At 42.5% G+C, this 19,584-nt stretch overlaps 1 protein-coding gene across 1 annotated transcript; it reads left to right on the top strand.

The window, feature by feature from the left end:
* The first annotated feature begins 18,957 nt into the window (after positions 1 to 18,957).
* LOC140212956 (sodium-dependent multivitamin transporter-like) lies at positions 18,958 to 19,341 on the top strand. Its single transcript, XM_072284072.1, has one exon. It carries the CDS (start codon positions 18,958 to 18,960, stop codon positions 19,339 to 19,341), a length of 384 nt encoding a protein of 127 aa, XP_072140173.1.
* Positions 19,342 to 19,584: the final 243 nt, after the last annotated feature.

The raw sequence follows: 19,584 nt of genomic DNA, 5'->3' as shown, positions 1-19,584 counted from the left end.
GCTTTACTGTAATCAATGAAAATGGCATCAAGCTGTCCTCTAAGGTTAAGCGTGGATGCAATATCATGGGAAAATTCTAGAAGTTGTGTTACCGTCGAGAATCCAGAACGGAATCCATGTTAAGCATGCGAAAGAACATTATTTTCAGATAAGTACTCAATGATATATTTATAAATAATGTGTTCCAATAGTTTGCAAGATGTTGATATTAAAGAAATAGGTTTGTAGATAGATATTTCCTGCTTATTACCGTCTTTGTGAATGGGAAAAACCTTAGCACATTTCCAGAGTATTGGAATAGTAGATGATTTATACAGATTTTGTAAAAATTAGGGATAAGTACGTAGAGCTCCTTTCAGAATATCGCCGTAAAGCATATCTGATATATTGTCTGGCCCAGTACTTTTCATGGTATCGATCTTGAGTATAGGATTATGTACACTAGCTGGAGTGATTACCATACTAAGAAACGGGGATACTAAGAAACGGAATTTAGGAGGCCAAAAGAAACATATAAAGTGCTAAAAAGCGGGCATGTCATGTGCTGCCGGAGCTTAGCGGTGAGACGCGAACTAGAAGTCGGATTCCTGATTAGTATGGAAAAAGCTGGTAACATACAGGAATTCAGTAGCATTAACGAGAGGGTGGCAGGTCTCGTGAAAGTTAATAAGAGGTACGAATTGAAGGTCGTACAGGTCTACGCCCCTACATCCAATCATGATGAGTAGGAAGTCAAAAGCTTCTATGAAGACGTGGAATTGGCGATTGGTCAAAACAAAATACACCATACTTATGGGTGACTTCAATGCCAGGATAGGCAAGAAGTCAGCTATATTCCCCCACAAGTCAGTGGGGGAATATGGTATAGGCTCTAGGAATAGCAGGGTAGAGTTATTAGTAGAGTTTTCAGAACAGAATAATATGCGGATAATGAATACCTTCTTCCGCAAGCGGGATAGCCGAAAGTAGACGTGGAGCAGCCCGAATGGCGAGACTAGAAATGAAATAGACTTTATAATCTGCGCTAACTATGGCTCATACAAGATGTGCACGTGCTAGGCAAGGTGCACTGCAGTGACCATAGGATGGTAAGAACTCGAATTAGCCTAGACTTGAGGAGGGAACGGAAGGAATTGGTACATTAGAAGCCGATCAATGAGTTAGCGGTAAGAGGGAAAAAACACGAATTCCGGATTAAGCTACACAACCGGTATTCGGCTTTAACTCAGGAAGAAGACCTTAGTGTTGAAGCAATGAAAGACAATCGTATGGACATCACTAAGGAGTGTGCAATACAACTTCGTGGTAACTCCATTAGAAAGGATACCAGAAAGCTATCGCAGGCGACGAAAGATGTGACCTGAAAGCCTCTAATCATACAGCTAGAACAGAACAGGCAGAACTTTTCAAGTTAATCAACAAGCGTAAGACAGCTGACACAAGGAAGTATAATAAGGATAGAATTGAACATGCTCTCAGGAAAGGAGGAAGCCTAAACGTAGTGAAGGAGAAACTAGGAATAGGCAAAAACCAGAGGTATGCGTTAAGAGACAAAGCCGGCAACATCAATACTAATATGGATGAGATAGTTCAAGTGGCTGAGGAGTTGTATATGGATTTATACAGTACCAGTGGCACCCACTACAATAATGGCAGAGAGAATAGTCTAGAGGAATTTGAAGTCCCACAAGTAACGCCAGAAGAAGTAAATAAAGCCTTGGGAGCTATACAAAGGGAAAAGGCAGCTGGGGAGGATCAGGTAACAGCAGATTTGTTGAAGGATGGTGGGCAGACTCTTCTACAAAAACTGGCCAACCTGTATACGCAATGCCTCATGACTTCGAGCTTACCGGAATCTTGGAAGATCGCTATGAAGCAATGAACGACAACCTCATGGGCATCATTAAGGAGTGCGCAATAGAAGTCGGTGGTAACGCCGTTAGACAGGAAACGAGTAAGCTATCGCAGGAGACGAAAGATCTGATCAAGAAACGCCAATGTATGAAAGCCTCTAATCCTACAGCTAGAATAGAACTGGCAGAACTTTCTAAGTTAATCAACAAGCGTAAGACAGCGGACATCAGGAACTATAATATGGATAGAATTGAACAAGCTCTCAGGAACGGAGGAAGCCTAAAAACAGTGAAGAAGAAACTAGGAATAGGCAAGAATCAGATGTGTGCGTTAAGAGACAACGCCGGCAATATCGTTACTAATATGGATGAGATAGTTCAAGTGGCTGAGGAGTTCTATAGAGATTTATACAGTACCAGTGGCACCCACGACGATAGTGGAAGAGAGAATAGCCTAGAGGAATTCGAAATCCCACAGGTAACGCCAGAAGAAGTAAAGAAAGCCTTAGGAGCTATGCAAAGGGGGAAGGCAGCTGGGGAGGATCAGGTAACAGCAAATTTGCTGAAGGATGGTGGTCAGATGGTTCTAGAGAAACTGGCCACCCTGTATACGCAATGCCTCATAACCTCGAGCGTACCGGAATCTTGGAAGAACGCTAACATAATCCTAATCCATAAGAAAGGGGACGCCAACGACTTGAAAAATTATAGACCGATCAGCTTACTGTCCGTTGACTACAAAGTATTTACTAAGGTAATCGCAAATAGAATCAGGAACACCTTAGACTTCTGTCAACCAAAGGACCAGGCAGGATTCCGTAAAGGCTACTCAACAATAGACCATATTCACACTATCAATCAGGTGATAGAGAAATCTGCGGAATATAACCAACCCTTATGTATAACTTGCAATGATTATGAGACAGCATTTGATTCAGTCGAAACCTCAGCAGTCATGGAGGCATTACGGAATCAGCGTGTAGACGAGCCGTATGTAAACATACTGAAAGATATCTATAGCGACTCCACAGCCAGCGTAGTCCTCCATAAAGAAAGCAACAAAAAACCGATAATGAAAGGCGTTAGGCAGGGAAATACGATCTCTCCAATGCTATTCACAGCGTGTTTACAGGATGCATTCAGAGACCTGGATTGGGAAGAATTCGGGATAAGAGTTAATGGAGAATGCCTTAGTAACTTCCGATTCGCTGATGGGTATGGGCGGGACATGTAATGAGGAGGGAAGATAACCGATGGTCATTAACGGTTACGGGACTAGATTCCAGGGGAGGGAAGCGTAGCAGTGGGCGGCAGAAAGTTAGGTTGGCGGATGAGGTTAAGAAGTTTGCAGGGACAACATGGCCACAATTAGTACATGACCGGGGTAGTTGGAGAAGTATGGGCCTTCGCCCTGCAGTGGGCGTAACCAGGCTGATGATTATGATGATGATGATATTTAACAATGATTGTATGCGCAGAAGTGAAAAACGAAACACTAAATCGCAAGCCAGCCGATACACGAAAATATCCGGTGAACATTGATGGCACTTTTGTAGGTGGCACAGAACTCGCGAACCACTTAACAATTTCTTTGTCAAATTCGGATGCGTAGATCACGACATTCAAGGAACAATGCATGCACCTTCCTCAAGAGAGTCTTTATTCCTAAAACCCACTAGCATCCCTGAGGTGATTGCAAGATTTTTAACACTGAAAATAGTCGCAGCCAAGGCGTCGATGATACAGAAATATATCGAATTAAGTACGTCATAGAGCTGCTTGCGCCTGTAGTAACGGACACATTAAGTATTTCTCAATGAACTGGAGTGTTCCCGCGAAAATGCAGGTAATGAGAGTAACAGTTATTCATAAAGGAAGCGATAACAATAATATTGGAAATTAGCAACCAGTTTCTGTACTTTATGAGCTATCGAAGGGCCTAAAAAATTGTTAATGTTCATATTGATACCTATTTCCCAGAACATGGCTCAGTCACAGAGTGTAAGCACGCGTTCAAAAAAGCGGCCTACGGAAACTGCTTTGAGTATACAAAAGGACCTTATTCTATAGAACATTGCAAAAACTTTCTGACTTAGGGTGCTACTTACATTTCCGCAATGCATTTGAGGAGTCAACCATAAATAGGTACTTCCAAAACTGAAAAATATACGGCTTCCGAGGAATACCACTCGGACTTATCCGATCTTACTTAGAAATCCGGCAGCAATTTGTTGAAATTAATGGGAACAGATGGCATATAAAATCTTTGACAGCGGGTGTGCCACAGGGTAGCCTCCTTGGTCCGACACTTTCCTGTATTACGTTAATGAGATTGTGGAAGTTAGCGATATGTGAAAATTTGTCGCGTATGCAGATGACTGATTTATTTTTTGCAGGCAAAGATTTAAAAGAAATAACGCCTATAGCAAGTTCCGTTTATTATAAACTTCGAGCATAGTTTAAGGCAGATGGCCTGGTTCTCAATGAAACTAAAACAAAATGCGTTATTTTCCGTTCTCCGTGAAGTTCTACGACATTGGCAAATAATATAACTTTGGGTCCATATAAAATCAACATTTAGTCATCCATAAAAACCCTAGGCCTAATATTCAGAGCGCAGATACCCTGGAATGAACGCGTTAGTCATGTTTGCTCAAAGAAACGACAAGTTGTTGGCGTATTAAATCGAAGTCGAAGTGTATAACCATTCAAACTTAAGCATCTCATTTACCATGCCTTTTCCCATTCACACTTGAGTTACTGTTCACTTATACGGGATAACACTACTGCACAAATTATTCAAATGCTCGAAATACTTCTACAGAAAGCGATTCGGGTGATAGCAAGCGTTTCTTTTCCCTAACACACGCGAGAGCTTATCCAACAATACATAATAATCAGAGCTGGGGGCATATACAAATTCAAAATACGACTAAGCTATAGAAATGGTACGTTTTGAAAACTCGATTCATTTATAAACTTTGCCACTTTACAATAAAATAGAAGTCTATGTCCATATCGTCGCCAGGCGCCATGGCAGATCCCTTTTTGGCGTAATAATTATGGCTGTCAACGCCTTAATCATACGCTACCTTCCCTAACAATTTCAGCCAACAAAATGTTGATGCGTTATTACTAAAGCCAACCTAAATGTTGTATTTGCTCTTGTAGAAGGATATTCCTAAAGGAACTAACAGTTTCACGGAACTTCTGATACGCTTTAGAAACAGAGAATTCCGGGAACTCTCTTTATGGAGTATCTCCTTGTCCCATATTTCACTCACTTTTCAAGAGTAGATCGACACCCCCTTTGACAGAGTGTAGAATAACTCTCCCTGACAGAGTTTTATTACTCCACCGCATAAGAGTGCTAGCATTCTTCCGCCAGAGTGATAATACTCTCCCCTCAACGGTAATAGTACTCCCTGAAACAGAGTGATTCTACTCCTCCGATCTGAGTGCTTCTATTCCTCCAAACCGAGTGTTTCTACTCTGCAAACAGTGCTTGGTACTCCTAACAGAAAGATTGTACTCCTTCAGAACAGAGTGCTAGTACTTTTCCCAATAGTGTGAAAGCGCTCACGATTTAGAGCCATGATCCAATAAAGATTTGGAAAAGGACCAAATCTTTATTGATCAGTCACAAGACAAAGTGAATAATAATTTGAGAAACAGACTGAAATACACATAAAACCAGATTGCAGTGACGCCCATGAATATTACAACACATGTTCTAATAAACCATTAGTACATTATCGATAGTTTCATCATTATTACAGTGTAGAAATATTCTCTATTTTCCAATTGGCTCCGTTTCAAAAATATAGTATACAGTGGAAAGTTGAACATAGAACAAACATGTTCAAACTCACAAGGCACTGACACAGTGATCCGAGAGAAATACGCGTCACGTTACTGGCCAGCACACGCATTTCTAGCACAAAACGCATGAACATATGTGGCAGAGGTTACCAGATGAGCTGCTAAGCATGGGGCTGGTAACCTAGATTTATTGTACCACAATTTGTTTCTGCCATATTCTAAGACTGCTGCTCATTTGATTACGTCCTGTATGACGTATGGATGTTCCTGACTGAGAGTACTGTGCACTTAAAATGTGTCGTATATTCTCATATGAGGTGGCAGGTCTAGCTTTGGTTACATTTCGCATAAAGGTATTAATCTATGGGCTGCACCCTATTGATTATAAGCATGCCTTATCATCGTTCTGCAGGAATATCTCGCCCAGTCTAGAAGCGGTACAGAGGCCTCTAATATTTCCTATTCATTTGGCGTTCTCACAAAGGTAGTTTCCTGGTGCTGTTGGGATTGATCCGTTACTATTTCTCACAAATAAATAAAATAAATTTACTACATTATCTAGTGTGTAGCAAATGAATATAAAAGTGCAAGGAACATTGGCATTTAAGTCTTGCGCATCAAATTTCTTGTCACCTAAGGTACCATTTCATTTCGCATGAGCAGCTTACATAATTGCATGATAAATTATTGCAACTAGTTGGAAATGCAATCTAACTAGAGTATCGCATGGCTTCAGATGTCAACAAAAAATAAGATGTGATAAATATAGTGCATCAAAGGCCACATAAGCGCAAGTACAGGCGTCCCGCCTGTACTGTACGTGCGTGCAGGAAAAAGACAAACAAAGAAGCAACTCATAAATTAGGAAAGGCGACATCCTGTTTACATATCCATTTCATGCACGTGGATTTTTCTAGCGGCTATTTATATACTTGCACAATGAACCAACTATATGAAACAAAAGCTTTTCCTACGGAAGTGGTTACAGTACGCTAAAAAAAAATTATCGCGTTTCACAATCTCTTCGTCTCAAAACAAGTATATATGTCTGGGAAGACTAGTACAGTGCCTCACTGTGCATGCTATCTTTAGTCCAGAAATTTTCTATCTGCAAGATGCTTTAAGTTTATTTTGCCTTATAAAATTTATCTCTGCTGAAGACACCAAACTAAGAGGCTTTTGCTTAATGAACACTATATGCTCACATCCGCCAATTGATGAACAAGTGTTCCATGCAGGTACTCTCAGTTCTTTGCACTGAATAAACCCCTGCCTCCACTAGCATACATCGTTGGCAAGTAGACTGAGCCACCTTAATCAACATCTCAAATACCTGCCAGAAGTACTGATATGACTATTTCACAAAAGAAAAAAACCACAATTTTACGTGTGCCAAGTTAAATGTCCAATTCTGAGCGAGCCTTTGGCTTCTAATTAGGATGTAACGTGCGCGCCACTCTGCACAGTTAAGGCCTTGCTTCTTGCTCCTGCTTCTGGAGCCGCGAGCGGTTCCAATGAACTGGTTTCGAGAGCATGCACGTAAGCGATGTTGAGTTCTTAACTCTAGGCTACTCTACCCCCAATGCTTCCCCTTTAACAAACCTAAAGAAGCGATACTTCAAAAATTATGTGTAAAAATAGTTAAAATTGAAGACATGAGAATCTGTCTGCGTCATGTCGGCATTTAAAATAAAGAATGAAAGTGGTTTGTATTTACACGCTTGCGCTTACGTGCTGTCAAATTATGTCAGCAGCGAACCAAACATGAGCTGTTGCTTTTTATAGTGAGCACAGGCACCGTGCTCATTGCAAGCATGTATTATGTCATTAAGGAAATCTGAAATGATATTGTACCAGTATTTTATGTCACATTGATATATCTTCTGAGAAGCAAGACAAAAGGCAGCCACTTCTCACAAAACTATTTGGCTTTTGTATAAAATCCATTTCTATCTTTTCAAATACACTTGCTCTTATGGTTTGTCTGAAGAGAGCATACCTAATCTTGACTCTCTCATCAGAGACATACAAATATACCATATTAAGATGACTACCTAGAGCACGTGACAATTGCCATCTTGGTGTGACACACCACATTTTGAAAGTTTTAGTGACATTTAGTCAAATGATACGCCCAATATACCCACATTCTAGATTTCTCGTCCAAATTGCATGGCAACGCATTTTGATTCCATGGAGTGCGCTCCTCTGCACCCCGTGCAGTCGTCTCTTTAGCATCATTGTGTCCTTGTAGCTGCCTTCTTGCGTTATATAAAGCGGGTGCCTCAGAAATATCCTGTGCAGAAGTCAACACGACGAGATGGTGTAAAACATCAACAACAGTCAGGAAGTAAGGTCACTGCACTAAAATAAAGTCTTAGCTCTTTGTCTTCCGACTGAAATGCACGCAAAACCTCTAAATGACTGCAATAGTCAACTGCTAAACTAACTTCAATTTTTCAATTTAAAGAAAAAGGAAATAACCGATAGTTCACCCTCGTTCATCACCAATGCTATAATACTCCTACTAATAAAAACAATACTGGTCATTGTCAGATGTCATAAGTCTGTCAGTGTCACAACACCACTTGGGATACCTCCTAAGCACGTCCGCAGTGTACGTGCCGCGCCATCTCTGGTTGCCCCATTGCTCAAGCCATAATGTGAGGATCATGCCTGTACACATAATGCTCAGTAGGGTTGAAAACATGGTCTTCCAGTTCAATGAATATTACTGGATGTGGCTACAAGAATTGGCAACAACGCTTCTTATGGCAAGCTTACCCACATTTCAAGACTAACAAGAAACAGTTAACTGCTGCCTGCATCTAAGGTTGCTAAAAGGCATGAACTTATTTTCAATTATGAGGTACGCGAAGGAGTTCATTTTTCACAGACTTGAGTATTGCTGCAGTTTGAAACCAAGCATTTTACATTTTTGAAGGCATGTAAAAGTTGAAATTAGACTGTAGTCATTAGTTCATTAAACCAACTCTTTGTTTTCTGTATAATAGATGACTGGTAACACAGACCTAAAGCAGCGTTTTATTTTGATACTTAATTTCTCCATTAAAAATATTAAAGTGGTAAACCCATTGTGATTTGCCATGCAGTAGCAAAATGCACAGATTACGCTTGAGCCCCTAGAGGAAGGAAAATTTAACTGTACATATGACATAATTCTGAAGTGCCAACTCATGCTAGGCAACGTGTGCACAGGCATGGACGAAACAGTGCGCGTATGCAAAGCGCCTCTAGAACTAAAATTCCACACAGTAGCCGTTATATTCCATTCCGATGCATATCTCGCTGCTTGATAATTCATCAAGCAAGTTCACATAAGCACCCTTTCCCCTTCACACCGTGTTCGAAAACCGCAACATGAGACATAACATCAGTTACCACTTCAATACATGGGCATAAACAGCTCAGCCTTAATCAGCCTAATATATGAATTCCTCATGGGTTTTCAGTAAATTCAACGTAACGCGCCCTACTGAACTTTCGCGGCATGCAGCTGAATTTCTGCGGCAAAATTTCTAACTATCACTGGCGCTGAACATAACCTCTCTGCTCGCAGATTACCTATGGGGGAAAGACACACCCAAGGGCTCCACTTATTATAAAGAAAGCATGCCGCCAGCAAAATGACGCCATCTGTTATGTGACTCCTTATTTCAACAGCGTTCCGTACAAAGTAGACTGCCAAACTGAATAAATTAAAACGTCAAAAACGCACACTAAGCACGCTGCACATAGACTCGGAAACGTGGGCTGGTAAACAAACCATTTTACGCGTCCCCTCGCCTTTGTTCTTGTTGAACATACTATAGTTCCGGCAGCGTTTGCGATTATCAAAGCCCTTACGGATAACGGAAAGTGATAAACATGACATCGAGAGACACTGCGCGCTTGCCTAGTCCGTTGTCAATCGCGTCGGCTAAGCGCCGCGACGACTTCCTGGCGATATTATGTCATATACGCAGAATTTGCACTTCCATTTCCATTTATTTTTTTTTCATTTATTTACCCTAAAGGCCCAGCTTGGGCATTACATAGGGGGGGGGGGGGGGGAGAAAAATTGATATACAATATAAAATGATATACAATATACATTGTAAGTCGAATATCCTTATATGAAGTTGTACATGCTATGAAACCTTTACATCACTTCTAGTTCGACAACATCATACGCCAATAATTCTTACATTATGCAAACAATAATCGGACATCTGAAGAAATGCAGGACGAAATGTTAATGTTATTAATTTACGAATGTTTCATTAGGTACTTGTTTGAATATAATATGGTCAGTTATTTCAGCTATGTTACTTGGGAGATGATTCCATTTCGAAATGGCTAAGTGCAGACACGAAAACTGCAATAGTTTAGTACGTGCAGATGGTTGTTCGACCTTAAATTCGTGATCAATTCGTTCGAATTTTCTTTTGTCTGGTAAGATGTGTGCCTGAGAGAACATATTGGGGTTATGAAAAAGCTGATGGAAGAAAGTTAGCCGAGATATCTTTCTTCTAGTCTGCAATGGGATGAGTCTTATGTCATGTTTTATTTTGGTGATACTTGAATGTTGTGAATAGTTACCTGTAATAAATCGAGTCGCCTTGTTCTGAAAACATTCTATTTTATTAATAAGATGCGTTTGGTGCGGGTTCCATATAAATGAAGCATACTCAAGCTTTGAACGAAGTACGGTGGTATATGCAAGAAGCTTGGTATCACTATTAGCCTGACGAAGCGTTCGACGAATCAAGCCAAGAGATTTGCATGCAGTGGAAACAATACAACCCACATGATTATGCCAGACAAAGTCGGAGAAAGACGAACACCTAGGTATTTAAACGATTCTGCACTTTCCAGAGCGTCACCATTAAGAAAGTATGTGTGTTTCGTAATTTCACTCTAAGTAGTAAAGTTCATAAAATTAGTTTTTGAGGTATTTATGCTCATTTGCCAGTCTGAGCACCATCTTTCGATCCTATTCAAGTCATCTTGTAAGTTATCCCAGTCACCCTTACATATTAATTGCCGATACAGAACGCAATCGTCGGCATATAACCGGATTTCTGAGTCTATACCCTGATGAATATCATTTATATAAATTAAATATAGAGTGGGTCCCAAAACGGAACCTTGAGGCACACCGGACTGAACAGGTTGAAATGACGAACAGACATTATTGATTACGGCAGCTTGCCGTCTATTACTTAAATATTCTTTAACCCAGTTTATTACGTTTTCGTCAACATTAATCAGCTTAGTTTTATATAAGAGGCGGTTATGAGACACACGGTCAAAGGCTCTAGCAAAATCTATAAATATGACGTCAGTTTGTGTAAGTTCGTGAAGGCTAAGGGGAATGTCTGTAGTTAGTTCAAGAAGCTGGAATTCACATGACCCGCCTCGTTGAAAACCACGCTGGTTTGCGAATAGAATGTGGTTGCTAGCCATGTACTGCATGATTTGAGAAGATAATACGTGTTAAAATAGTTTGAATACAAAAGACGTAAAGGATATAGGCCTATAGTTTGTTCGCTTGTTTTGTCGTCGGTTTTATATATTGGTATGACATGGGTCAATTTCCAGCAAAGCAAAGCAACGCGTTGGCTCCGCTTTCCTTCGCAATGGGACTGCCTGTTCTCTTAGAAGCAAAACGTTGTGCTCTTTGCTTAGCGTGCGCGAGTGATACATCGCCATGTTCGGGGCCAGCCTCCTACAGTTGAAGCAGGAGCTGACGCTACGTTTTGTTCTCTATTGCCGCAAGGGTTGAATGGGCATTCTACTCACTCTCAGAATGAGAGAGTGAAAAGAACATTTCACTTAGTCCTTGCTGAAGGAGTGAACAATGCGTTTCACTCCACTCGACATTTTGCGAGAGTAAAACAAGCCCTTGAAATATAACTCGGCCCTCATACCCGTGCGATATTCTCCATAGTTTTTATAGTGCGTACTCTCGTTGTACTTGCATGTTTACGCTTGTAACTCTCATTATCATTTGCGTTGTGGACTCGATGCTGCAAAGGCATCTTCACGCTTCCAAACTTCAAAGCAACACAGCGCCCTGGAATGCGTTGCCAGGATTTCTGTCGCCGAAGCAGCATCTATTAGGGAGACCTTTTTCTTTCTCTAATATTCTTTCTGCTTCCATATGAACGCAAATATATACTTGAAAGTATTTAAATTTACTTGTAAATAAACAGAAAACGTTTCCTAATTGTAACTTGCGTTCCCTGTACTTCCTTTGAAGGTTGTTATATCCTTTTTTTTCTGCATTTTTATGCTATGTGCAATTGAAATTCTGTAAAAATAATGTCGTTTAAAAGAAGAGGTTGTAAATGTATACTGAGCGTTATCTTAAACAACTGCATTACAACCACTTTCCATATTGTTATGAATAGGAAGCCCGATGCACCAATGCATTTACAGCTATTTATGTAAGGGAACGTTAGTGGTTCGTACAAAGGTCACAGCTGCAGGAGACAGTCTCCCACTTTCTTTCCGTCTTCCTCATGGATGCATGGTCCTGTTCAAATGCACCGTAACATAACCTCCAAGATTGAAGCAACGTTCCGACACCTTTTAGATTGATACCGAACTAGATGAACTGTATTGCTTAAGCGGAACAAGTGGAAAATATGAGTTTGTAACTGGGATCACGATATCGTGTCTTCAACAGGGGTTATTTCGTAGCTTATGTTACTTAATCGTCGCATTAACCGGTAGGGCCCGGTATAACGTGACAGCAGTTTTCCGGACAGGCCGACATGGTGACTTGGACTCCACAGCAGAACAATATTTCCGGGGGATAATTAAACGTTCTGGTGGCGACTGTAGTAGCGACTCCTTTGTGACGCCTGAGCCGCTGTAAGTCGATCACAGGCGATCAGGCGAGCCGTATGAGCACGACCAACGGCTTCATAGACGTGTTCCGTTGTATGTCGCGACACCGAATATAGCAATGTGTCAAAAGGCAGAGTGGGATGGCAACCAAACAAGAGGAATAAAGAGGAGAAGCATGTGGTATTATGACACTACGTATTGTATGCAAATGTCGCGTAGGGCAAAATGCTGTCCCAATCGCGATATTCGTCTGAAACGCAAATAGACAACATTTCCGTAAGGGTTCAATTCAGTCGTTCAGTCAGTCCGTTTGTTTGTTAGTGATATGCGTTTGCGAGCTTGTGTTCGGTGGAGCAAGAACGAAGTATGTCATCGACAACTTGGGACAGGAAGTAGCGGCCACGACGTGTCAGCAGCTGCCTTGGTGCACCATGGTGGAGAATGACGCCTTAAAGTAATAAGTCTGTTACATCTGTAGCACCGCTGGTGGGCAGGGCACGTGTAATGGCATAGCGCGACGTAGAGTCTCTGGCAACGCCTACCCTTTAGTTACCTTTTATGGATGTGGGGAAGGGGCCAAGAAGGTCCATGCTGACACGCAACAAAGGCTCTGTTGGAACATCGATTGGATGAAGGTGGCCAGCAGGTTGAGCACATAGCCTAATTCGACATTGGCATGGGTCGCAAGCCGCAACGTAACGTCGCACAGAGCGGTAAAGGCTTGACCAGTAGAAGCGACGTTAAACTCTTTTGTAAGTACAGGAGGTGCCAAAGTGTCCGGCAGTGGGTGCGTCGTAGAGCTCAGCATGAACACTAGAACGGAGATGACGACAGACCACTAGCAGTAAATCTGGCCCATCATAGCTGATGTTACGTCGATAAAGAATGTTGTCATGGAGAACAAGCATTCCGATTGAGCGATCTGATTGTCTTGAAATCAAGCGCTCAATGATTTCGCTGCTGCGTAACGACTTCGCGAAAGTCATAAATGGCCAGAAGGCAAGTGTTGGCGTCCTGTTCGTCATTGTCAGGAGGATCGACGGGATGACGAGACAAGCAGTTGGCGTCCAGATGTAAGAGGCCGCAGTTGTACATCACAACGAAAGAGTACTCCTGAAGTCTGAATACCCAGTGACCAGGACGGCCAGTCGGGTCTTTCATTGACGACAGCAAGCACAGGGCATGTTATTGCCTGATGATAGAAAACGGGCGGCCAAATATTATTGCGAAATATAGCCACTGCCCACACCAGAGCGAGGCACACGCGCTAAGTTATAGAAAGATTGTGCTCTCAAGCGGACAAGAGGCGACTGGCGTACGCTATGACGTGCTCGACTTCATGTTACTATTTGGCGGGGACAACACCTATAACATGGCCATTGGCGCCTGTGCGAACTTGAGTTGGTGCAGGTGGATCAAAGTGGCCTAATATCGGAGGCGTTGTTAATAAGCGGATGAGGTTGTCGAAGCCGTCGGCTTGTTTCTGGCCACAAAAGAACGCTGTTTAAGGCTGTGCTGTTCTTTCAACTTTTAGACCACTGTAGTTCTTCAGTCAGTTTGTCTAAAACCGTACAAAAGAATACTGATGACCCTCGACACCATGTTCAGTCTTGGGAAGGGAGGGGGGGGCGACTGGAGCTCTCAAGCCCAACCCCCCGTTGTCGGCGCCTATAGGCTAGGGAAGAATAAATCTAAATTTCAACTTTCTCATCAACTAGCTGGCGAAAGTTGAAAACCGTCATTTTAGAGATACACAGACAAAACTCAAACACTGGAGTTTGGCTAATATGGTACGATATTCCAATTTCACCATTTTCTTACCTGCTTCAAATCAGTGACTCCGGAAAACCCATAAGCGTTCATTTATAACTTCGTTCTACAATCTGGTGGATGAAAATTTTGTTTCGGACGGACATGAACGTGTTTTGATACAAGTCGTAGTTGCATGTGACTGCTTCCTTGTACTCGTTATTAGAATTATAATAAAATATCTGACTTTCTCTCTTTATCTATTTCCTCCTGCAGCAGCATATATATCTTCATTCTTTTTATTTGCTTTGAAAAGGTGTGGGTAGTAGAATGAATCAAAAGTATTACCTCGACGGAGTGGGCTCTTGCGGAATGCAGCACTCTGTTACATATATTTATTTATCCTCAGCACACGAGAAATAATCACAAATCAAAATAATACATAGCGACATGGTTGAACTGACTGAAGTTATAAAAGCAAAGGTGTGACCATGCTAATTGCTTAGATTCATTTCGGACGGTGCAAAACGACACCACAAGCCTGAAAGTGAGCAGCTCTATCCCATCCGCTTATGAGATAGGACTCTTTTGCAGGATAAAATTTTGTGACTGATGCTTTTTTGTTAATAAGTAGCCATACTTCATGTAATTTTGGTTGATGCCAGGCCGGTTCATCACGCTGAAGCAGATTTTTAGGTATTGATAAGTTTATTATCTTAAAGTTTTATAGAAACATAAGAACAGGAAGAGTTTTTCATTGTACTCATCGTCACGTAATGTAATGAATCGCTCTTGCGTACGTTGGTGAAAACATCAAGTCACTGTACCACTAAGACGTTTTTCCTTCTTCCATGGTTGCCTAAAAACATTTCTTTCCAAAATTTACTGGTCAATAAATTTTTGTTCTTCTGTGCTTTCAGAACAAGGTTGTAGTAGAATATTTTTTTTAGAGTTCTGAGTACGAATGTACAATATTCACAAGAACAGGTTCAAAAGTGCGTCTATACATGAACATGCTAAGAGAAGTGCTCATAATGCATTTTGCTGCAAAGTATGCTACTGTGCTTTGCTAGCTATGACAAGATGATGCGACAAGTATTTTATTGAAAATGCTTCTTGCTAAAGCGCAAAAACTTGGTTGAGCATGCCACCGAAAAAGTCGTTGAGTTTATGAACATGATCAGCCTTATTGCTGCCTTTGTACAGCAATTTGGGTACCAATTCGATGCACTGTACATTTGTTTACTATATACGTAAAACTCGGACGGGAGCGTGTCCCACGTGCCGCTTCTACATCCGCTAGTTGCGCCCTTGGGTGGGCCATATGCCACTGTTGTTTCAACATGCCTGCCGGTACTTCGACATCCGCTGGAGGTGTTTCGTGCACACTGCCCGTAAGCTTATCTTGTTTCTGTGCCTGGAAATAGCGTTGTTAGAGGTCGTTCATATATATTGCGTACACAGAATGTGGTAAACAGATTGGTCTGGCTTAGTGGTAACGGAATAAATGCGTGATCATGACATGACACGCTAGGGAGAAGCGCAATTCCGTTTTTGTTGAAATGAACCCTGAAAAAAAAAACTAGGGGGATGTCGCTCAAAATAAATGAAAGAAAAGCATTATATTTTTAGCACCAGCAGCGTCTGACTGCTATTGTAACCTGAGTACGTTCTATCAATATTTGTCACCAATAGGCCACATACCGCTGTGTAGTCTACGCAGAATTGAGATCATCAAAACTACACGTGGAACCATTTTGACGCTTCCGGTTAATAATATATCTTGTAGTGTGCGCCACGTCACCGGTAGAAATTTCATAAGAGACAGAAGCGCAAGTTTTTTATTATGTGGACCTGGCGCAAGGCATAAATACCAACTAATACCAAATGCATTCAGCTTGCTTTGATGCAGGCACTGCAGCAATGAATTAGTTCAAGTGTAGTTCGCTACCCAATGGATAAAGTGATCTGGGTCATTCCGCTCTAGTTCATCCCCCCAAGCATCGTGTGCCTCATATCCTTAGTAAGAGGACGCAGCAGCGATAATTGACGACCGTCCGTCGTAGCTGCATGCTCATGGCACGTTGTAATGGCTTGCACTTGCACATCGCCAGCCGCAGAGGACAGCAGGTGTCAGGGCCAACCTAGCCGAAAGCCTAAAAAAAAATTCGGAGGAAGCTTAAGCTTCGTCTTTAAGAGTGGAACGTAATAGCATTTAAAGATCTCTTACTGCGTCTCACGCTTCCCGGCAACTGCAGCGTATGCAACCGTAATGTTTACCGGGAAACGCTCGCGGCGAACCCTATCCATGAAGGCGGGCTGTCTGGTAGAAATGTGGCGTCATGTGTGGGCCGCGATGCGGCGGAGGCCAGCGCCATCTGGAAATGTTTTATGAAAGCTGGCGCGCCACTTCGTGGACTCTGAGCTATCTACGCACCGGAGTTCGCAAATGGGAGACGCCGTCTCTGGTTTATGCATTGTAGAAACAGTGGAAAAGGCGTTTGTTTCAATTCTCGCTTAACAGAATCATGTTTTCTCGTGTATTCAAAATTACAATCCGAGAGCTATCATGTCTGTAGGTGGCGTGTAGGCCATAGTTTACGATTTTTTTACGTATTTTAGCTTGAGAAATTCAATTAGTACAGTAGATTTCTTGCGTCACAAGGAAGGCACGCATGGTACGAAAATATTTTTGCCGAAACAATGTCTGGTCACCGGGCGCGGGACGCCGACGCTGGATTTTCGGTAACACGGGCTTCTTAACGCTCTCGCGTTAAAACTTGCTCCAACTAGGAACGGCTGCTGGCAAGCAATCATACACACGGTGATATAGGCGTAAGTAAATATCGTAGGAGGATAGACTTCTGGGCTCGTAGGAGAGCTCCGGCTTAAGAAGGTAGTGACGCTGGCAGATAGATAAAGATGACGAGGGAGCCATTATTTGGGCCAGGTTCTTGAACGGACACACACTGTGGCCTTGAGTCTGGTATACAGTAACAGTGAAGTGGGACGACCTGCTACGCTCACGCCGCTCCTTCTGCCGTAAGTTTCAAGGTCATTGAAATCTCGCAGACGGAAAGCTGCGAAAGGAATGTTTAAATAAATGAAAGGGGCATTTTCTCAACTTTCGCTGCACTGATATTTCAGCAGAAACTGAATAAGGAGGAAAATTCCCGTCAACAAAGGAAAACAAATTCGAAAACTACTAGCGTTGTGAGATTTCGACTTACTGGTGTTCTTTTGTTGTGTTTGTCTGGTTCTTCTGTTTGTATCGTGAATTGGGATACTGCAGATGATCTGCCGTAAGAACGGAAGGGGAGTTCCCTTCGCCGACGTCTTCCCTGTACTCCGAGACTCTCCTAGAATTTACGGCTTTGGTTGGGCTTGCCGGGGGGCCATCTCGGCGGGGGAAGCGGGGCTGAGGGAAACTGGTTGAGCGGACGACTTGGAGGAGCTGGTACTCAAGCACCTGATAAAGGTCGCTCTGATGAGATCTTAGGATGTTAAAGGAAGTGCTCTTATTTGTATAACTGTAACTTGAAGAATTAACGACAGTACATGAATCAAACGGCAGTGCCTTCCTGAAAATTCATCAAAGACAACAACGAATAAGTATTACAACTAGAAACAAACAAGCAACCCGTTCAATAGGCACCATGCGGCAGATAGAGCATCTACGTGATACCCGAAAATACATGGATTGCTATGTCAAGCCAGCATATCTTTATAATATGTTTCCTGTTACTTTTAACTATCTCAACCTGTCATATCATTAGGAACACATTTGTACTCATAAGCAAAGGCAAAGTAGCTACAGGCAGAGGAAGACGGATTCATAGGTGTCACACTTCCGAATCAAAAGACGACACAAGCAATTTAAGAAAGGGTGACCGAGACGAAGGGGCATAGCGAGATGTAGTTATTGCGTAGAGGCACTGATGCAAGGGCAGCATAAGTATTAATTGCAGTGTGGTTATTTTAATTTGTTCCACGTGCTCGTGTTTGTATCAATAGCGGGGCTCAGAAGCAAATGTTACGCTCGCAGTTTCAAAAATTGGAGTGCGTTTAGTAGCAGAGATTGGTGCATATCGGGGAATGTCACACCACCCTCATAGCTGCTGACACGCTTTGCAAACAATCTACCGGAAACGTCATTAACGCAACTGACAGGTAAAACCGGCTAAGCAAGGACCCGCGAGACCATAGCACGTGGTAATGGCTATTTCTTTCGCGTAACCTTAACAAGCCTACCGGAACATGAAAACGTTAGACACAAAGCGTCAGTGCACACGCCAGTATCATGTGAGCTACAAAGAAAAAAAATACAAAAAGCCGGTGGGACCGTTATTCAGCCGCATAGAGCAGCTGGCGTTTTAAAAGCACTTTTAAAACGTTTTAAAAGCCCTGGGGGTAAATGCACATATATATGAGGGTTGTCACCTTGTTCGTATACCACGGAACGCCTTTTGGAGTCGCTGTAGCAGATGTTCTGGGTAATTAGTTCAAACCAGAGTTTGCACATCTCTCGGAAATTTCACTACTCCGACACGCTGGTACGATGAACTTGCAGTTTCCTGAGCATGTTTAATGTGGACTACGATATACTTCCGTCAAGTACATTATGCCAAGCACAACCTCTCACTCATCGTGAAACTCCTCGCGTAAGCCGTGCGTAATGGTGCTACTGCTGGAATACGCGGTGTTCGGAGCCTTGGTCGCAGCAAACTTATCGCTGGGCCTCTACTTCTCCTTCCGGAAGAGTGGACACACCGTTGGAGGTGGCACGACGAAGGACGAAATCTTCCTCGGAAATCGAGCACTCGGTATTCTTCCTCTGGCGGCTTCGTCGGTGGCCTCCATCTACTCATCGCCTGCGCTGGTAGCCTTCCCGGCGCACTTCTACGCCTACGGCTGGCACACCGCGTTATGCGCCGTGACGCCGCTGCTGTGTTTGCCTCTGGCAACACAAGTCATCGTACCATTGCTCCATGAGCTACGAGTTACGTCAGTGTTTGAGGTGAGAACAACTCTAGAGAACAACAACGAGCGTCTCCGGTAGCCACGACGGGGAACGACCTGAAAAAATAAGTTTCATCTTGAAATGCTCGACAACTTCCTTGATAAAAATTAGGATCGTCAAGACTGGGTTTTGGTCTGGGAAGTCCCACTGCGGTTCTTCTTGCTAACTGTCCAAGGGAAAAGTAAATTGCCAGATAATCGAATTTCTTCCGCAGAGCATAAATAATATTTCTGCGGTATCAAGGAGCGTCTCCTGTAGCCACGACGGGAAACGACCTGAAAG

Source organism: Dermacentor andersoni, chromosome 8, assembly GCF_023375885.2.
Source record: "Dermacentor andersoni chromosome 8, qqDerAnde1_hic_scaffold, whole genome shotgun sequence".
NCBI classification, from domain to species: Eukaryota; Metazoa; Arthropoda; class Arachnida; order Ixodida; family Ixodidae; genus Dermacentor; species Dermacentor andersoni.
This window is presented reverse-complemented; position numbering and strand designations above follow the sequence as displayed.

Excerpts from the sequence above, each read along its gene's own strand:
- LOC140212956 (XM_072284072.1), top strand. The coding sequence starts at position 18,958 with ATGGTGCTACTGCTGGAATACGCGGTGTTCGGAGCCTTGGTCGCAGCA.